General features: G+C 45.7%; 1 protein-coding gene across 11 annotated transcripts in view; it reads left to right on the plus strand.

Annotated features, from left to right (window-relative positions):
• The window catches only part of DEPDC5 (DEP domain containing 5, GATOR1 subcomplex subunit), a 125,214-nt gene extending 110,305 nt beyond the window's left edge, over positions 1–14,909 (plus strand). For 9 of the 11 annotated variants that reach the window (XM_077874429.1, XM_077874428.1, XM_077874432.1 and 6 more), the window contains 5 exons: positions 1,982–2,151; positions 9,126–9,297; positions 11,810–11,870; positions 13,904–13,986; positions 14,149–14,909. In XM_077874429.1, the coding sequence (XP_077730555.1) occupies positions 1,982–2,151; positions 9,126–9,297; positions 11,810–11,870; positions 13,904–13,986; positions 14,149–14,441 (779 nt within the window). In that variant the 3' untranslated portion in view covers positions 14,442–14,909. Of the gene's footprint in view, positions 1–1,981; positions 2,152–9,125; positions 9,298–10,628; positions 11,784–11,809; positions 11,923–13,903; positions 13,987–14,148 lie in introns of those variants that run through there. The other 2 variants (XM_077874439.1, XM_077874438.1) reach the window with 2 other exon arrangements.
• Positions 14,910–19,966: the final 5,057 nt, after the last annotated feature.

The raw sequence follows: 19,966 nt of genomic DNA on the forward strand, positions 1-19,966 counted from the left end.
AGATGTGCAAGATCACTGCTGATGTTCATCAAGTGTCCTTTCTTTTGTGACCTGGGCTTTTCCCCCGGGGAAGAATACACTGTCCAAGACCAAGAATTAAGCTTGCTTTCTTTGACTGGGGCTATACAGTCAAAGGCCATTAATCAGGAACGCCAGGCAGAAACAGAAACTAATTTTGATGAGACTTTTAGCATTGGTGCCACCGCCTCCTTTAGCCCAAAGTGTCACAGACAGCTGAGTAGTATCTGTGGGAGTCATGGACAGGCCTCAGATTGAACATTGGTGAAATTGTAGCTTAAATGGGGAAGAAGGAATGACGGGAGTTTTAACTGGGGTGGCTAAAGGAGAAGGTGAGAGGGGGAGTCTGGGACCTCTTGGCAGCCATGTTTTACTTGGTCCTCACCCCTCATCCATGAAGCAGCTGGGCAGGCACCCTCTTGGTTTGCACACAAGGAACGGAAATGAGAGCTGAAGCAGTGTTCTCGGGCACGTGGCTAAATGGCAGAACTTAGATCTTCCAGCTCCAGAAAAAGAACATTTCCCATTTTTGTATGTTCTGGTTTTGAGAAAATGATAAGCTATATACCCAGCACCTGAATACCCAGGTGCCATTCAGTGTCCTGGCTGTAGCTCCCCTGCCGTCTAACAGAAATTCACTAAAATTGCTGACTCAAGAGCCATTTCATCCTTGTCAGTGATAAAAGCCTTTCAGGGCTTCTACCTGTAAAACCCAGATGTAAGCTGACAGCTTCAGATAAAGAGATACCTTTGGATTCATGAAGGTAGGGGAGAATGAGGAGCTGATAATAGTTTGAGGAACCCTACATCTGGCTCTGCCCAGTTAGGCAGAGTGGAACCTGATCTTTCCATTACCTCTGAGCCTGTTTCAGGCCTTTAGTCTGGTCAGGAACCTGAGTGACTTGTCCTTAAAACATCCCTGTCTTGGGTTGAGTAGGATTTCTGAGCAGGAGATCCAGATAGGATGAGCTAGTAGTTTGATACCAACCTGGAATCTGAGCCACACATAGTTGATGGATCAGGGTGTTGAGCTTCATTATGAGGTTTCATTTCTTGAGAAAAATTATAGAATTACTGTCTTCCTGGGTTGAAACCAGAAAAGCAAGACTTCCTCCTCACTGTGGTCTGGGCTGTCTGTCCTATGGTGTCCCTTTGTGGGTCACTGGAGGGGGAAGATCTGGGGTTCAACTTGGCTGAGGTTCCAACTCTGATTTTGGTCAAGGCATTTTTCCTCCAAGGGCTGCTGTTTCCTCATCTGTAAATTAAGGAGTTGGATCAGATTAGAGGAAGGCAAACTATGGCTTAACCAGCCAAATCTGGACCACCATCTGTTTCTTTTATAATAAACCTTATCTTTAAAGCACTTTTAGGTTCACAGCAAAATTGAGTGGAAAATACATAGAGTTTTCACATACTCCTTGCCCAAATACACACGCCACCTCCCCTACCATCCATGCCCTGCACCAGAGTGGGCCATTTGTTACCATCGATGAACCTACATTCACAAGCCATCACCCCAGTCCCTAAGAGTTCACTCTTGGTGTTGTACATTTTTGGTTTCGACATATGTATAATGACGTGTATCCACTATTATAGTATCATACAGAATAGTTTTACTGCCCTAAAAATCCTTCTGTTTTTGTAAATAAAGTTATACTGGAACACTGCCCAGCCTATATTATTTACATAATATCTCCGGCTGCTTGTGCACTACAGTGGCAGGGTTGAGTAACTGAAACAGAGACCACATTAGCCTTTAAAACCCAACCTATTATCTGGCCCTTTATAGGAAAAGTTGGCTGACCCCCAGACTAGATATTTTCATGAAGCTTCTAGGATCTGTGATTTTCCAGTAGGTAATTCTGCAATTTTATATCTGTTTGCCTAGTTGTTTGTTCTTCCACTTCATCCCACTCCTTCTTTTCCCTCTCTCTCCTGGGGCCTCTCCATCGTGCTGACATAGCTGCCACTGTCCCAGAGCAGAGGACTGTGACCCTGGATGTGGACGTGAACAACCGCACAGACCGGCTGGAGTGGTGCAGCTGTTATTATCATGGCAGTTTCTCCCTGAATGCAGCTTTTGAGATCAAGCTCCACTGGATGGCTGTGACTGCTGCGGTCCTCTTCGAGATGGTAAGAGCCTCCTCATGTTGTGGTTGGGGCCTTGGCTCACCTTGCAGAGGGGCACAGTGGATGCTTGGTAGAGATTCATGTCACACTCCGATTACCTTTCACCTCGACTATTTGGAATAGCCTTGTAGAAAAATTTAAACACAGTAAAAAAAATTCAAACAGTTGAAAAGAGGATAGATTAGGGTTTCTCAACCTTGGTACTCTTGACATCTAGGGACAGATAATTCTGTGTTCTGGGGGCACTGTCCTGTGCATTATAGGATGTTGGGCAACATCAGTGGCCTCTACCCTAAAGGCCAGTAGCACACCTGCCTTGTGACAACCAAAAATGTCTCCAGATATTGCTACATGTCCCCAGGGAGGAGGAATATTGCCCCGAGTTGAAAATCACTGGTCTCTAGTGAAAAGTAAGTCCCTCTCCCAACCATACCCTGTTCCTGGGACCTCCATCTAAAAACAACCACCTTGGAGATCCCTGGGTGGCTCAGTGGTTTAGCGCCTGCCTTCGGCCCAGGGCGTGATCCTGGAGACCCGGGATCGAGTCCCTCATCAGGCTCCCCACATGGAGCTTGCTTCTCCCTCTGCCTGTGTCTCTGCCTCTCTCTCTCTCTCTCTCTCTCATGAATGAATAAATAAAATCTTTAAAAAAAAAAAAAAAACCACCTGGAGGTGGTTGGGAGGTAGGTGGGGTTGGGCTAAATGGGTGATAGATATATTCAGGAGGGCACTTGTGTTGAGCACTGGGTATTATATGTAAGTGATGAATCACTAAATTCTCCTCCTGAAGCCAATATTACACTTTATGTTAACTAACTAGAATTTAAATTAAAATTTGGAAAAAAAAATACGAAAGATATAAGCAACCTCCTAGAGCACCTGGCTGGCTCAGTCAGTAGAACATGTAACTCTTGATCACAGGGTCATGGGTTTGAGCCCCACACTGGGTAAAGAGATTACCTTAAAAATATTTTTTTAATCAATTAATAAATAAAAGCAACCACCCTACCACTTTGTTGAGTGTGATTGCAGAGAGATTGTATGCATATATAAAGCTTTGTTACTTTTTTTTTTTTTTAACAGTTATGGTAGCTTGGAATATGTAGTTAACAAACAACAGAGGGGTTAGGGATGCAGACTCTGTGTAGTCAAAACTCCAAGTATAGCTTTTTTATTTTTTTTTAAGATTTTATTTATTTATTCATGAAAGACACAGAGAGAGAAGCAGAGACACAGGCAGAGGGAGAAGCAGGCTTCCTTTGGGGGGCCTGATGTGGGACTCAATCCCAGGACCCCAGGATCAAGCTCTGAGCCAAAGGGAGATGCTCAACCACTGAGCCACCCTAGTGACTAGTCCCCAAGTATAGCCTTTGACTTCCCAAAAACTTAACCTGAAGCCTTAATGATAAGGCTGACTGATAAACAGTCAATTAACATGTATTTTGTATGCTCTATGTATTATATACTGTGTTCTTACAATAAAGTGAGCTAGAGAGAAAAAATGTTATTAAGGAAATCATACAGAAGAGCCAATGCCCTTTTCCACAACGGGTTTGTCACCAGAACACAGGTGTTGTGAAAACCACTGCTAACCCTAAACCAAAATGGGAAAGGAAAAGACTCACATCAACATCATCGTCATTGGACACGTAGATTCGGGCACGTCTACCACTACTGACCATCTGATATACAAATGTGGTGGGATCAACAAAAAAAAACTATCAAAAAATTTGAGAAGGAGGCTGCTGAGATGGGAAAAGGCTCCTTCAAGTATGCCTGGGTCTTGAATAAACTGAAAGCTGAACGTGAACATGGTATCACCATTGATGTCTCCCTGTGGAAATTCGAGGCCAGGAAAGTATTATGTGGCACCATTGATGCCCCAGGACACAGAGATTTTATCAAAAACATGATTACAGGCACATCTCAGGCTGACTGTGCTATCCTGATTGTTGCTGTTGGTGTTGGTGAATTTGAAGCAGGTATCTCCAAGAATGGGCAGACCCGTGAACATACCCTTCCAGCTTACACATTGGGTGTAAAACAACTAATTGTTGGTGTTAACAAAATGGATTCCACTGAACCACCCTACAGCCAGAAGAGATACGAGGAAATTGTTAAGGAAGTCAACACCTACATTAAGAAAATTGGTTACAACCCCAGCACAGTAGCATTTGTGCTTATTTCTGGTTGGAATGGTGACAACATGCTGGAGCCAAGTGCTAACATGCCTTGGTTCAAGGGATGGAAAGTCACCCGTAAAGATGAGAATGCCCATGGAACCACACTGCTTGAAGCTCTGGATTGCATTCTGCCACCAACTCGTCCAACTGATAAGCCCTTGCGTCTGCCTCTTCAGGACATCTACAAATTTGGTGGTATTGGTACTGTCCCAGTGGTCAAGTGGAGACTGGTGTTCTTAAGCCTGGCATGGTGGTCACCTTTGCTCCAGTCAGTGTTACAACTAAAGTAAAGTCTGTTGAAGTGCACCATGAAGCTTTGAGTGAGGCTCTTCCTGGGGACAATGTGGGTTTCAATGTCAAGAACGTATCTGTCAAAGATGTTCATTGTGGCAGTGTGGCTGGTGACAGCAAAAATGACCCACCAATGGAAGCAGCTGGCTTCACAGCTCAAGTAATTATCCTGAACCTCCAGGCCAAATCGGTGCTGGATATGCACCTGTGCTGGATTGTCACACAGCTCACATTGCTTGCAAGTTTGCTGAACTGAAGGAGAAGATAGATCGTTGTTCTGGAAAAAAGCTGGAAGATAGTCCCAAGTTCTTGAAATCTGGGGATGCTGCCGTTGTTGATATGGTTCCTGGCAAATCTATGTGTGTTGAGAGCTTCTCTGACTATCCTCCTCTAGGCTGTTTTGCTGTTCGTGACATGAGACAGACGGTTGCTGTGGGTGTCATCAAAGCAGTGGACAAGAAGGCAGCTGGAGCTGGCAAAGTCACCAAGTCTGCCCAGAAAGCTCAGAAGACTAAATGAATATTATCCCCAATACCTGCCACCCCAGTCTTAATCAGTGGTGGAAGAACGGTCTCAGAACTGTTTGTGTCAATTGGCCATTTAAGTTTAAGTAAAAGACTGGTTAATGATAACAATGCATCCGTTAAACCTTCAGAAGGAAAGGAGAATGTTTTGTGGACCATTTGTTGTGTGTGTGTGTGTGTGTGTGTGTGTGTGTGGCAGTTATAAGTTACTAGTTTTTAAAATTACTACTATTTTTTTTTTAAGATTTTATTTATTTATGAGAGACAGAGAGAGAGAGAGAGAGAGAAAGGCGCAGAAAACACAGGCAGAGGGAGAAGCAGGCTCCATGCAGGGAGCCCAATGCAGGGCTTGATCCCAGGACTCCAGGATCAGGCCCTGGGCTGAAGGCGGAGCTAAACCACTGAGCCACCAGGGCTGCCCCAAAATCAGTACTTTTTAATGGAAACAACTTGACCAAAAATCTGTCACAGAATTTTGAGACCCATTAAAACAAAAGCTTAATGAGAGAAAAAAAAGAGAGAGAGAGAATGCATTTATAGTACTCTGTTTATTAAAAAAAAACAAACATGTATGTGGATTCCCACGTTTCAAATCTATGTTGTTCAAGGGTATTTGCGTTGTGTTTTGTCCTATTATATATCCTCAGAATCAGCATAAATAAGTCTGCCTCATTGCTGTGTTTTTCTTTTTGTTTTGCTTCATCGTTTTTAAGGGCTACACAATATTCTGCTATTTGTAGCATTATTTACTTAACCAGTCCCCTATCTGTGAACATCACTGCTTTTAACCCTAATTCTCAACAGGGGTAGAGGGAGTGTGTGATTTTGCCCCCATGGGAGCATTTGGTAATATGTGGAAATAATTTTATCTGGCACAAATAGTAGAAGATGCCACTGGAATCTAGTGGGTAGACACCAGGGATGCTGTGCATCATCCTACGGTGCATCACATAGGACAGCCTCTACAACAAAGAACCAGCCCAGATGTCATGAGTGCCATAGCTGAGAAGCTGTCTTTTAATTGGTCTTATGCTGGTCTTTCCTCCTCCTAGTCTGCCTGGCCAGGCTGTCTAATCAGGTCATTCACTGCTTACACTGAGAAGCCAGCCCAGCTACCCCATCCACAGTCCCAAAGTTTGTAGAACAAACATTTCTGAGCCAAGCGGTCAGGATCTTCCAGGTGCCCTCTTTAACTATCTTTGCAGTCTTCCATTCCTTTTATACACTCACCCGTTCAACCCAGAAGAATGTTTTTCTATGGCTTTAATGAAGTCCTGCCCTCCTCCCACACTGGTGCGAGCATCTCATCACAGAGCCGACAGCAGCCAGAGGGTTCAGAAAGACTTTACAGAAAGCTAGGAGATGACCAAGGAAAATGAGCACAGCATCACCTGGCAATGTATTGTTTTTCTATCCACAGCTCAGAGGCCTAGTTTTGTCCCACAAGACATGATATCCGGGGGAAGAGTTGTGTCTGGGTCTCTGCCCAGCCCTGGTCTTCCTCTATATGGCATTAGTGCCTCTAAGGACCCCTACCCCAGAACACTGGAACATTCTTAAGACCCAAATCAAAAAAGATGCCCAGCAGGATGCCTGGGTGGCTCAGTTAAGTGGCTGACTCTTGATCTCAGCTCAGGTCTGGATCTCATGGTCATCGAGTTCAAGCTCTCCATTGGGGTCCATGCTGGACATAGAGCTTACCTTAAAAAAACAAAGAAGAAAAAGACAGCCAGCCATGTGTCCAGCTTAGCTTGCAGAGGACACTGGCGTGACCACTCCCTCCAGGCAGAACTAACCCTCTGACCCAGTAGGCTAAGCCTTCTCCTTGGAAGCCCTACCAGATAATTCTGTCTCAAGCAACCCAACCATAACATTCAGAGAGACACACATATAGTCACAGTTTGGCAGGAGGAAGAGTATCTCTTCGGAGGAATATAGCAACTATCTTTTCAAAATATATTTTTCATACCAATTCATGTAAAACCCACTGAAAGCTACTAATCCCTTTATCATTACAGTTTTGACCTTTGAACAACATGGGTTTGAACTGCATGGATCCATTTACATGCAGATTTTTTTTTTTTTTTTTTGGTAAATACAGTACTGTAAATATATTTTCTTTTCCTTATGATTTTCTTAATGTTTTCTTTTCTCTAGCTTATTATATTATAAGCATATACTATGTAATACCCATAATATACAAAATATGTTAATCAACTATCTTTTTTTTTTTAAGATTTATTTATTTATTCATAGACACAGAGAGATTGGCAGAGACACAGGGAGAGGGAGAAGCAGGCTCCATGCAGGGAGCCCAATGTGGGTCTTGATCCCAGGTCTCCTGGATCACACCCCAGGCTGCAGGCGGCGCCAAACCGCTGCACCACCAGGGCTGCCCTATTTATCTTGTTGATAAGGCTTCTACCCAATGGTAGGCTGTTATTGGTTAAGTTTTTGGGGAGTTGAAAGTTACATTCAGATTTTTGACTGCACAGAGTTTTGGTGACCCTAACCCCCAGTGTTCAAGGGTTGGTGGTATTTTGTTAAGTTTTTAGAAATCTCAAAAAAAAAAAAAGTTTTTAGAAATCTCTAGTGTAGATTATCTTAAGGTAGTGTCCAAATTTGTTATAAGTCACATTTTATTATGTAATTTTAATAATATGTAGTATTTACAATATGGCAGTACATATTTATATGTTAAAATATGATGTATTTTAAAATATTACATAAAATAAAAAGAGACTTAGAAATTATTTTGATCAGGGGCACGTGGCAGGCTCAGTCAGTAGAGCATACAACTCTTGATCTCAAGGTTGTGAGTTTGGGTCCTGTGCTGGAGGTAGAGATTACTTAAAAATAAAATCTTTAGGGGCAGCCTGGGTGGCTCAGAGGTTTAGCACCGCCTTCAGCCCAGGGCCTGATCCTAGAGACCCAGGATCAAGTCCCATGTCAGGTTCCCTGCATAGAGCCTGCTTCTCCCTCTGCCTGTGTTTCTGCCTCTCTCTCAATCTCCATGTCTCTTATGAATAAATAAATAAATTCTTTTAAAAAAAAGAAAGAAAAATTATTTTGGTTAGAGACCATGGTTTTTGTTGTTGATGTATTGTTATTATGAGTGTTTCTGAAGAAAAAAGTCTAAGAGTGATTCCTTTCAATTTTTAACATAATTATGTTTGTTCAAGTAAAGTTATGGCTTAAACTATATATTTTTTTGAAATAACATTTGACACAAATCTCATCTGTGTGCTAGAGCCACATAAATTAGTTTTTGTTTTTTTAAAACTATATTATTTGCATGTAGTTTTATGGTTCCAAAAGTATAGACATAAAAAAAAAAGTATAGACATAGAAAATTGCTACTGTTCCCTAAGAAAATGGTACTGATGGGGAGTTTTGTCTTGCTGCCCCAGTTAACTTTTGTTCTGAGTCTTCAGACAGACAGCTTTTGGGAGTTTGTCAGAGAGTGGCTCTCATTACACCAGGTCAAGGCTTATCGCCTTTGGCCAGAGGCCACCACGGTCATTTTGCACCCGCATCATGTCCCTTTCAGCCAGCCTGAATGGATTGTTTTCCTATTTGATACTTTGGGCTTAGTAAATTTTTGATAAAGGACAAATTTGGAAGGACTTAACTTATATCCTGTGACCTTCCTCCAACATCCTATAGAATGAGAAGGCTATTTAAAATGGAGGCAAGAAATAGCTCTCTCCAGTCGCTTCCTTCCAGAAGAAACACTGAAGTTGCAGAAGCTTGGGCTATGAGGAGGAGCTGTGTGCTTAACTCACAGTTTTTCATATTTGTCAGAGAAGGTTAAACTGTGCTATTTCCTGCCCAGAACCGGTTTGGAGCCAGTGAACATGAATAAATGAACATGCCAATCAATACGTATGCCGCCACAGTGGCCGCTTCACTCCTTGGGAAGTATTTTCTCTTGTCTTAATTCACTTAGAGATGACACTGTTTCTGTGCTTCCCACCAGGTCCAGGGTTGGCATCGCAAAGCCACTTCCTGCGGCTTTTTATTGGTCCCTGTTCTGGAGGGTCCCTTTGCGCTGCCCAGTTACCTGTATGGCGATCCACTTCGAGCCCAGCTCTTCATCCCACTCAACACCAGCTGCCTGCTCAAGGAGGGCAGTGAGCACCTATTTGATAGTAAGAGACACCCCCTCTGGACTTTCTGTCTCCATGAGTAAGACCCTTCCCCCAAGGCCACCTCTCTAGGTTTTGAATCCACACAGGCTAGTGCACAGAGGGAGCCTTTGGACAAGGGGGCGAAAGGATCTGGGTTCCAGGCTGCTTCTTCACTTAGTGGCCGGGTAACCTTAGACAAGTCACTTAATGTCTTAAATTCCTTATTCCTCAAATGAGAGCACGTTAAAGTTTAAAGCTGCCTTGGCAACTTATGAAGACCCTTGTGAGGCCTAGAACAGATGGTGGGTGGGAGAGGGTGTGATGTACTGTAAATCACGAGCATTACTGGTATTCCCACACTCTCCTTTCTGTGCTCCAGCCTAACTGTGGGAATTTGAACCTTATGGGAGGCTTGAATCTGCTGTTTCACCTAAACAGGCTAAAAAAGGGAGACACTGAAAGCAAAACAGGATACAGCGGCCTATTGTGCAAGCTGTAGTGTGTCAGCACCTGGAACACTGCATGTGGCTTGAGTCCTGCATCTCAAGGAAGACAGAGCAGGAGGGGCCTCAGAGGACAGCCCTTCCCCTGGGACAGAGCTGTCAGTCCGATGGGACCCCTGCTGCTCCACCCTAGTCCAGCAGATCTCTGAGGGCAGGTGTGGGAAGGATCAAAGGACAAGTCTTACTTCACACAGCACGGAACTTTTTATCACCAATTAATTGCTCATCGGGATGAGCATATAAATAGCTCCTCCGATACAGTTCTCAGTGAGCTCACAAATGACCTGTCTAAAAACAGAAAGTTAGAATTGCTGCCAATACATCAGTAGCCCTTGCGTTTCTCAGATGTAGAAATTATAAATATGAAAGGAAAAACTTTTGGTGTGAGAGAGGTGGTTTCTTCCTGTGTGTGTCTAAGTCTGTCATGGTAGATAGAAGAGAAGCGGCCCAGGGGGGTGAGAGGTCTCGCTAGGTCAGGGAGGCCACACTGAGTATTCTCGCACTTTTCCTGTGACAGGCTGCCCCTGGGGTACAAACTTGTATTCCAAAGGCCCACCTGTACTTTCTTTGTTTACATCTTGGAAGACATTTTTACATAGACACAGTGTTTTCACTGATGGTTGGGGTTCCAAGAGGGCTTCACAGAACCACTGGAGGCCATAGATCCCAGGAGCCTCAGAGTTGACAAAGTGTACTTCTCTCTCTCTCTCTCTCTCTCTCTCTCTCTCTCACACACGCACACACACACACACACACACCCTTCTTGTTTAACCTCACCATGGCTGATAGAGGACCATGCAGTCCGGAAAAGCCACATGATTATATTCGTATCTGATTATTTCAATCCAGGCAACTGCTTCATGCTGCTGTTTGTAATATACTCAAGAGACACTTCCCCCACACCAGCTAGACTCTTCTGGGGTTTTCCACCTTCACTGTAACAGCACAGGATGGCTGGCAAGACTGGCATTGGAGGACATTTTTGCGTGAGCTACTGGTTTTCCCTGCCTGTTGTAACTCAGGCTTCAAGACCATCATCCTCTGTTGGTTGCCATGGTTACGGCTGAAGAAGGGAGTCCTAGTTTAAAAGAATAAAGGCTTGAATCTAAAAATTGATTTTCTTGCTTCTGTGCTTCTCTTCCTATTACCTCCCCTTCCAATAACAGTGGATTCAAAATCTTAAAAATCTGACAAGGAATCCACTGTGTGTTTTTACCTGTTAAAGCCAAAGTGTTTTTTCTTTTTTGCTCTTTAGTTGCCTAGAGCCCTCAAATGTATTCTAGATAAAAAAAAACTCCAAATGCAGAGAGAGCAGAGAGCCCCTGTTCTTCAGGATAGCTCGTGTGGTTGCTCCTCCTCAGTCCTCAATCCCAAGAGCAGCACTGGCCTGTTGCCTGTTGCTGTGACAGCCTGCCTCAGCCCTCCACCTCCTCATCAGCTCTTGGTCCTCACACCAGCTCTGCAGAGGAGTGAGGCTAGAGCAATGATGTGGGTGCTTGTCTGCTCCCCTGCCCTCCCCAGCCCATCACTTTTCCAAAAATAATTTTTATATTTATTTGCTTCAGTTTCCCCACCCCTAAAATGGAGCTTATACTATTGTCTTTCCTTGTAGGGAAATGGAAGATTGGTAATAATTTTTTTTTCTCTTCTCCTTAAAAGCAGATAACATGCATTTAATGCTTATCTTTTGTTTGTATTTTAATATCATGTTCCTTTCCACTTTTGGCATAGGAAATCATTAGAATGAGTCTCACATCAAGTTCTGGTAGCTCACTGGTTGCCGAGGACTCCTGTTTAGTGCCTTTCTACATTAGACCTGATAGAGCTTTAGGGAACGTGTAGTGAGAATATGCCGTTGTTCCTTGGGATGGAGGCTGGTCTCTCAAAAGCAGGTAGTGTGGAGAAGCAGCACTTAGACTCAAGGGGGAGGTTTGGCCAAGAGAGGTGAAAGAAACAGAGGCCAGACCCAGGAAGAATTACAAACCTTGGGATCACACTCTGCCTGGCACTTATTTTTTTTCTCCTTTCAGGCTTCGAGCCAGAAACATACTGGGATCGAATGCACCTTTTCCAGGAAGCCATTGCACACAGGTTTGTCCCCTAACAAGAGGGCAACATGAGAGGGTGTCCGTGACTGTCATGGGTGAGCAGTTACCAAACCCAAACCGGGTTTGTTTTCATTTCTGAAATGAAACATTAGCCCACCCATAAGGTTCATCTCAGAAAGAGAAACTAGTCCAATAAATAAGATTTTTTTTAATATTGTATTTATTTATTCAAGAGAGACACAGAGAGAGAGAAGCAGAGATACAGGCAGAAGGAGAAGCAGGCTCCCTGCGGGGAGCCCAATATAGGATTTGATCCCAGGACCATGGGATCATGACCTGAGCCGAACAAAGGCAGATGTTCAACCACTGAACCACCCAGGTGCCCTCAAATAAATAAAATCTTATGAAAAGAAAAACTGTTCCAGCTTCTCTGAATCCCCTTGCTGTGGCTTCCCAGCTCCTCCTTCATCTTTGTCTGGGTGGGATGGGTGCCCCTCCCCCCACCTTCACTATAGTCCTGGCTTGAATGCTCCCCAAGTGGACAATGAGGAGGTCAAACACCATGTGGTTAAATTGCCATTTTAAAATTAAAGGTCTTCCCTGGTGACATAAGGAAGAGATGAGGCAAGATTCTGGTCAGGCTGATCCATGCTGAGTAAATAAACAGCCTTGGTTAAAAAGTAGAGGGGAAGAAGGATAATATCCAGAGCCATTCTTACACATGATAGAGTCAGCCTATAGAGATGGAGCTTGCTGTGCACGTTAGCTTACCCATTTAATTTGTATGTTTGACTTCATGTGTTCTTTGATAATTATTGAATGCCAGTCTAAAGATGGCAGTTTATATAGAGAACGCAACAAAAGGAAACAGGTATTTTACCTCCTTTGGTTCTGCCTACATTGGTGTCTTCATTACATAAACTCTCCGACTTAGGGCGGGAACCACATCTGTTAACACATCCTTTTCAGCACTTAGCAGGTAGAGCTGTAATAAATGTGTGTGATGGAAATAGAAAAACCCGGAATAGAACAAACCATAGATGAAAAGCAGAATCGAATAAGTCATAGATGAAAAGTGGCTCCTCCTGCCCATTTCCAGAACACAGTGAAGCAGAGAGCCCCAGATTCGTGTTCCTCATCTCTTTAAGAAAGGATTTCAATTAAGATAATTTCATTCTATTCAATTTAGAGCCTTTTGTAAGAACCTACTATGTGCTTAGCTGGGAGAACTAAGGGAAAGAGGTGTGGCTAAGGTGAAGTAAGATAAGGACCATCCCCCTCTCAGGTATGTGGGCGGGCACTCAATACCATGTAGAGTGCGGTATGGATTCCAGTGAGAGGCAGAGAATAGGTGTGGGATGGGACAAAAGCGAGAACATCCAGAAGGAAAGTCTGACTGGACAGCTGGTATAGGAGGGGCATGCAGAAGGGAAGGGTGATGGGCAGAGACAGGGCTGATTCTGGAATGCAGCTGGCGCGAGGACTCTCAGCCACCTGGAGATAATGGGAGGCTGGGTGGGAGGATGTCTGGTGAGGGCAAAAATGAGCAGCCTGAATGTACTGTCTTTTTTTTTTTTTTAAGATTTTATTTAGGGGTGCCTGGGTGGCTCAGTGGTTGGGTGTCTGCCTTCGGCTCAGGTCATGATCCCGGGGTCCTGGGATCAAGTCCCATGTCGGGCTCCCTATGGGAAGGAGGCTCCCTCTGCCTATGTCTCTGCCTCTGTGTCTCTCATGAATAAATTTTTTTTTAAAAAAAGATTTTATTTATTTGGGAGAGAGGGAGAAAGAGAGAGCGTGGACTGAGAGAGAGACAGATGTAGATAGAGAAGCAGACTCCCCGCTGAGCAGGGAGCCCGATATGGGGCTCAATCCCAGATCCCTGAGATCATGACCTGAGCCAAAGGCAGATACTTAATGGACTGGGCCACCGAGGTGCCCCCTGAATGTTCTATCTTGAAAGATCTTTCCAGGTCCCTCTAGCTCAGGCTGTCAGAAAGTCCTCTGAGGCACATTTGCTCCTCTTGTTGCTTTAGCTAAGAAGGCCCTAATCTATGTGTCTTCCTATCCTTCCCTTAGGTTTGGATTTGTGCAAGATAAATATTCCGCCTCTGCTTTTAACTTCCCTGCTGAGAACAAGCCTCAGTATATCCATGTTACAGGTGAGGCACTCCAGGCAAAATGTGGGGCAGGGTGGGTCCCTGCAGCTGGAGCCTGTGCAAGGGGAATCTTCCCCTTGATGGAGCCTGTGGCTGCAAAGCCTCCACAGCCACCCTGGGGGCCCTCCTGGAGGCAGTAACATAGGACCTTCCCTTGCTCCTCAGGAACAGTGTTCCTGCAGCTGCCTTACTCCAGGCGCAAGTTCTCCGGGCAGCAGCGGCGGCGGCGGAACTCCACCAGTTCCACCAACCAGAACTTGTTCTGTGAGGAGCGTGTTGGCTACAACTGGGCCTACAACACCATGCTGACCAAGACATGGCGTTCTAGTGCCACGGGGGATGAGAAGTTTGCTGATCGGCTGCTCAGGGATTTCACGGACTTCTGCATCAACCGCGACAACCGGCTGGTCACGTTCTGGATGAGCTGCCTGGAGAAGATGCATGCCAGTGCCCCGTGAGGCCGGGCTGCACCTGGGTCTGACGCACAGGGAGGATTCCGCTGTCACTCTCCACGTCCAATAAGAGCAGTCAGGCTTTGGGGGGCAGGCGGCAGTGCCACCATCGGTGAGTGGGGGCCATTGCTGCTGCTTCTTTCCCCCATCCCCCCAAATGTTCTTCCCCTTGAAGAGAAAGATTCAGGAAGAAACTGGCGCTGAGAACAGGTGGGAGGCCCACATGGTCCGTGGAAAGACCTCAGTCCTGAGGAAAGGGGTGAGCAGCCCCCATGAATGTCCTTGGAGAGGGGGTGGCTCCTGCGAGCATTCTTTCCCTCCACCAGCTGTAGGCATTTCGGAGCAGTCTGACACTTCCCGCCCAAAAGTGTGCACAGGATGTAAGATAATTTTGTGAAATAGTGTACCATAGGCTCATACCTACTGTATATACCTGTACATATCAGAAGCAGGAATAAAGTGCCACATGCAGCATCTCCGGCCCCAGCCTGATTCCTGGCAGCAGCGATCCTTTCCTTGGCTGGGCAGCCAGGCCCCATCGCCAGGGATGTAGTGGCAAATGAGGCAGCCACAGAAGGTGAGGACGTCTATAGAATTCATTGTCTTGGAGAGTCTGGCTGTGGATTTACTGAAAGATGTCTTTTCATAGGCCCTTGGGCAAGAGCAAAATAGTTTCTTTCAGACCTAGTGAGCAGAGCAGATAGTACCATGTGCAACTGCAGGCTTGTGCTTTTGGAGTGAATCTTGCTTCATGGGTGAGCCCAGTGTGGTGCATGGATATCATGGCATTCTTAAAAAAAAAAAAAAGAAATCAAAGGAAAAATCTCTATTGACTCCAAGGTTTAGAACCCACTTCTAAGATTCAGTATGGTGCCTCAACCTCAGCAACCTGCCCTAACCTGCTGGTGGCAGGGGTGAGGAGCTGCAGGACAGAGGAAACCTGACAGATACTGTCACTTCCTCCCCTTCCATCTCTCCACACAAGCCCTCCACAATCTCTCCCTTCTCAGTAGCTTATGAATCCACCCACTTCTTCCCGGGCCCTCTGCTGCTGCTCCCAACCCAGCCCCCCCTTCAGCTTCCTCTTCCTCTTGCATGGCTAGGAGAGCCCGTAATCTGTCTCTGTTTTTCCTCCAGTCACCCTTCACTTGGCAGGTTTTTATTTAAAAACCACTCTGCTTGTGCCCACCACTTATTTAGACCTCTTTGGGGACTTGAACTTCAAACATCTTAGATGTATGTAGCCATGCACAATCTGGTCCTGGGCTGTTCCCTCAGCCACTGGAACATCACAAACTCTTCAGCAGCTCAGATCCTTTGCACATGTTGTTCCATCTGCTTAGAACATTCCTCCTCTCTAGGCCCACTCTGCCTTGCTAACTCCTGGTCATTGCTCACCTGTTCTTCGCTCACATGTTGCTTCTCTAGAGAAGCACAGTAGGCTACCTGTCAAGTCTTTCCACAGAACTTTGTACTTCCCTGGCAACACTTGGCACATTTACATGCTATGCTAGCATGATGGAAGGTTGCCTATTTTGTTGATCTCTTTGTTCTTAAATGTGCAGCATTTATAGTAAATGCTGGAGAAATGATGTTGGCTAAATACGTGGAGTGAATGAATGAACTCTGGACTCAAGGGCCAGGCACTGGGTGTTGCATCTGAATCTCTGCACACTGGGTTCGTTACCTAATGGAGGTCGTTTCCTCATTGTAAATTGGAGCTGTGTATGCTCCACATGTATGTAGAGATTTTAGATCTGTTCTAAAACACAACATATGTGAAAGCACATGGGTTGATTCCTGGTGTGAGGAACAGGTCCTTGATAAAAATCCCATTTTTTTAATAAGCATTTAGTAAGCCATATTACATTTATTTTTATTTTTTTAAAGATTTTATTTATTCATTTATGATAGACATAGAGAGAGAGAGGCAGAGACACAGGCAGAGGGAGAAGCAGGCTCTATGCCGGAAGCCCGATGAGGGACCCGATCCCGGGACCCCAGGATCGCGCCCTGGGCCAAAGGCAGGCGCCAAACCACCGAGCCACCCAAGGATTCCCTACATTTATTTTTAATATTTAATTAATTTCATATTTGGCCACTCTTCTTTTTTTTTAAGATTTTTTATTTATTTACTCATGAGAGACACACAGAGAGTCAGAGACACAGGCAGAGGGAGAAGCAAGCTCCATGCAGGGAGCCCGATGTGGGACTCGATCCCAGGACCCCAGGATCACACCCTGGGCCAAGGGCAGGCATTAAACCGCTGAGCCACCCAGGCTCACCCAGGTATCCCCAAAATCCCATTTCTTTTCATTTCTCACTTTCCCTTCCCTAGGACAAACTTTTACTCTTTAAGCATCAACATTCTTCATTTATAAAATGGGAGACTATCTGCTAGGGAGATGGGGAGGACCATAAGACAGGTATATGAAAGCACTTACTACCCAGCAGGAGGTGAACAAAAATAAGCTGTTCTAACATTCCTGGATGGAAAGTCCTCTTTGCCATGTTTCTGAGCCAGCTTCCTACATGATGTTGCTGGATGCAGCAGCCACTGGCCTGTCTGGATCAGGTCATGTGGCATAGTCATGTGTTGTCCTCAGTTTTCTACTTTCTGCCCTCCTCTCTTCCAGAGATGATCTGGGAGAAGAAGACTCAGAGTGATTTGGTGGAAGAAGGCAGCTCACAAGCTAGAATGGGCCTGAAACACCCATGCCCTTGAACCCTAGTTCCTCACATTCTTCCTCTCTGATCAGCACCTCCTTCCACCCACTTGGCCAAGCCAGAATCTGGGAGTAGAACTCAATCCTCTTTCAACTCCACCATCACCTAGTCCTCCTACTGGTCCTTCAGGCCTGTCTATCCATACCTGCTGCCCAGTTGCAGAGAGAGCCCAGCCTGAGGAAGTACGTGGTTTGGTTAGACATGAGAGATGTGTGCATGCATATCAGAGGGCCCACACCAGGCATATAAATGTAAATAACCGTTTCTTGGTGGAAAAAGAGAAAGGCAGGAAGCCTGGGGCCAAGAGGCCAAGAGTATCTGGGTTTAAATCTCAGCCCTGCCATTTCTTCCCTGTAAGAGGTAGGAATGTTCTGCCTCCTGAGTGTGGTTCCTTACCTGTTGGATAGAGATGATGTGGCCTCACCTTTCTTCCCAATGCCCCCACACACACTTCTCTTAAGTGTTGCTCTTCTGTGCTTGTGACAATGGGCTGATAATTAATTTCTTCTGGCATACTCTCCAGTCACTGAGAGTTGAGTGAGTTTGCTGGTGAGACCAAGAGAGCAGGTACACATGGCAGGCCCCTCACAGGGTCCAGCACAAAAGAGGGCCATATGGACTACAAGGAGGATCTTGATGGGATCGCCATTCTGGTTCCCTAAATTAAGTCATAGAAGGCACTTATTCATGTTGAAAAATGAGGCCATCTAGACCTAGACACATACATGACATCCCTCAGGTCACCCCAGTGTAGGAAGGAATGAGGGTGGCCCAGTAAGACAAGGAGCCTTAGAGCAGAGGGCTTCTTGGAGATCTGGTCCAACTCTTTCATTCTCTCCCAGTTAAGGAAACGGCATGACCTGCCCCAGGCTCTAGGTGGAACTGGGACAAGGACCAGGTCCTCTGATTCCCAGTGTTTCTCTAAGCATTTGGTTACAGACAGTATGTGGCAGTTAAGAGGGCAGGTATAGGAGGCAAATGGCTGGATTCAGATTCTAACAGGGGCACTTGCCAGCATGTGAGACTAAGTAAGTCACTGCATCTCTCCAAACCTCGGTTTCCTCATCTGTAAAATGAGACACTAGTACCACTTCACAGGGTCTTGAAAACCACATGAGAGAATGTGGGTAGAGAGTGTGGACAGTGCCCGGAACATTGCACCTCCTGAAACATCAGCTGTTATAATGATGACAATTGCCTCAGACTCTGTGAACCTCAGGAGTTTAGAGAAGGGAATAATCAGAGAGCTGGAGTGGGCAAGCTAGTCTTTAAAGATGAAGTGGCCTTGGACCTGATGGGATGTATAGGAGTCAGAGTGGTCCCCACTTGGGCCAGAAGGCTGTATTCCACTAACAAGTTGCTGTGGTCATTCTGCCTTATATAGGTCCCAAGAACCTCTGCTGAGAAGTTTTTTCTGTTGGCAGAGGTACCACGTTGCTGGGAGCAGGAAGAGGGCCTTTTGACTATGCTGTCCTGGCTCCTTCTCATCGTGAACAGGGTCTTTGTGTGAAGCTGAGCAGCTCTATGAGACATTTCTGGGTTTTGTGGATGTGCTAGGGGGTCCCTAGGCCCTAGTACACCTGGGGCAGCACCAGTGGGCCTCCTGAATGTAGAAATGAATCTAGGGTGGGAAACCACACAGAGTGTGAGATGAAGAAAAACCTGATGGGAAAAGAAATGAGATAGAGTATCAAAGGAATGGAGATAAGCAAATAAGGCTGCAAAACAGAAGTAGTAACTATATTAGCCCCCCACCTGTAGTTCTCCAATGCTCCAGTGTGAAAGAGCTCACACAAATTGCTGATTCCAGAGCCTCTCCCAGAGATTCTGATTTGGGAGATCTGGGACTCTGCACTACAAGTAGACATCCTGCTATTGGTGGTCCATTTGAGAAACCCCGTTCCCGGATTCCTTCTTGGGGCTTCTTCCTGAGTACTCTACACGCAGTTGCAATAGCCTGGAAATCTGATTCTCAGACCAAAGCAGATTAAAAGCCACACACCAAAGGCAACATAGTAGAGGCAGAGAACTTGATGGCTGAGAGAAATGGCAACTCACAGAAGCCCAAGAGCTGCACAGGGCCTCCCAAGGCACAGGACCACCAACACCTACACAGCTGGGCCAGGAGCTGCCAAGTACTATACTGGATAGGCACAGAAGCCTGTACCGCCCACCCACCCCCACCCCCACCCTCCATGTAGGAACAGACCCATCAAAAGAATTAATGGAAACTTCAGGTATTACAAGGAAGAAGCACATGATACATGCCTGGGACACTAAGGAAGTCTGTGAGGCTTTGCCAACATGGATAGGAAACAGGACAGAAGCCTGAATAGAAGCCAATTTGTAGTTAGCCCGAACATTTCAGGTACATATAATAATACTAGGATGTCCATTTCTTGAATGTTTGCTGTGTTCTGGGCAGTGTAGTATACATACTTGACATGCCACTGCATCGGGTAATCTAAACAGCCATCACACCAGATGAATGAAAAGCCCAGGCAGTGGAGCCCAGGGCCCAGCCTCCGCTCACTGTGCCATCCCCCTCAGCTGGGTCAGTGAGCATCGCCACTGCCCTGACCTGGGCAGGTCCTTGCTAGGACCCTTTACTCCTTTCAGCTGAGTATATGGCATGTGGTACAGCCCTGCCGGTGTACAGATGCTGTGTAGTGTGAATGTAGCCTCTCATACAGGTGCTCTGGTGGGAGCACACTGTGACTTTAAGCAGGTGCCAGTGGCTTTATCTCTCCTCCAGGCTCCTATGTGGAAGGCCCTGTCTGCTCCTTTCCTTCCAGCCCCACATC

The sequence above is a fragment of the Canis aureus genome, chromosome 27 (assembly GCF_053574225.1).
Source record: "Canis aureus isolate CA01 chromosome 27, VMU_Caureus_v.1.0, whole genome shotgun sequence".
Lineage (NCBI taxonomy): Eukaryota > Metazoa > Chordata > Mammalia > Carnivora > Canidae > Canis > Canis aureus.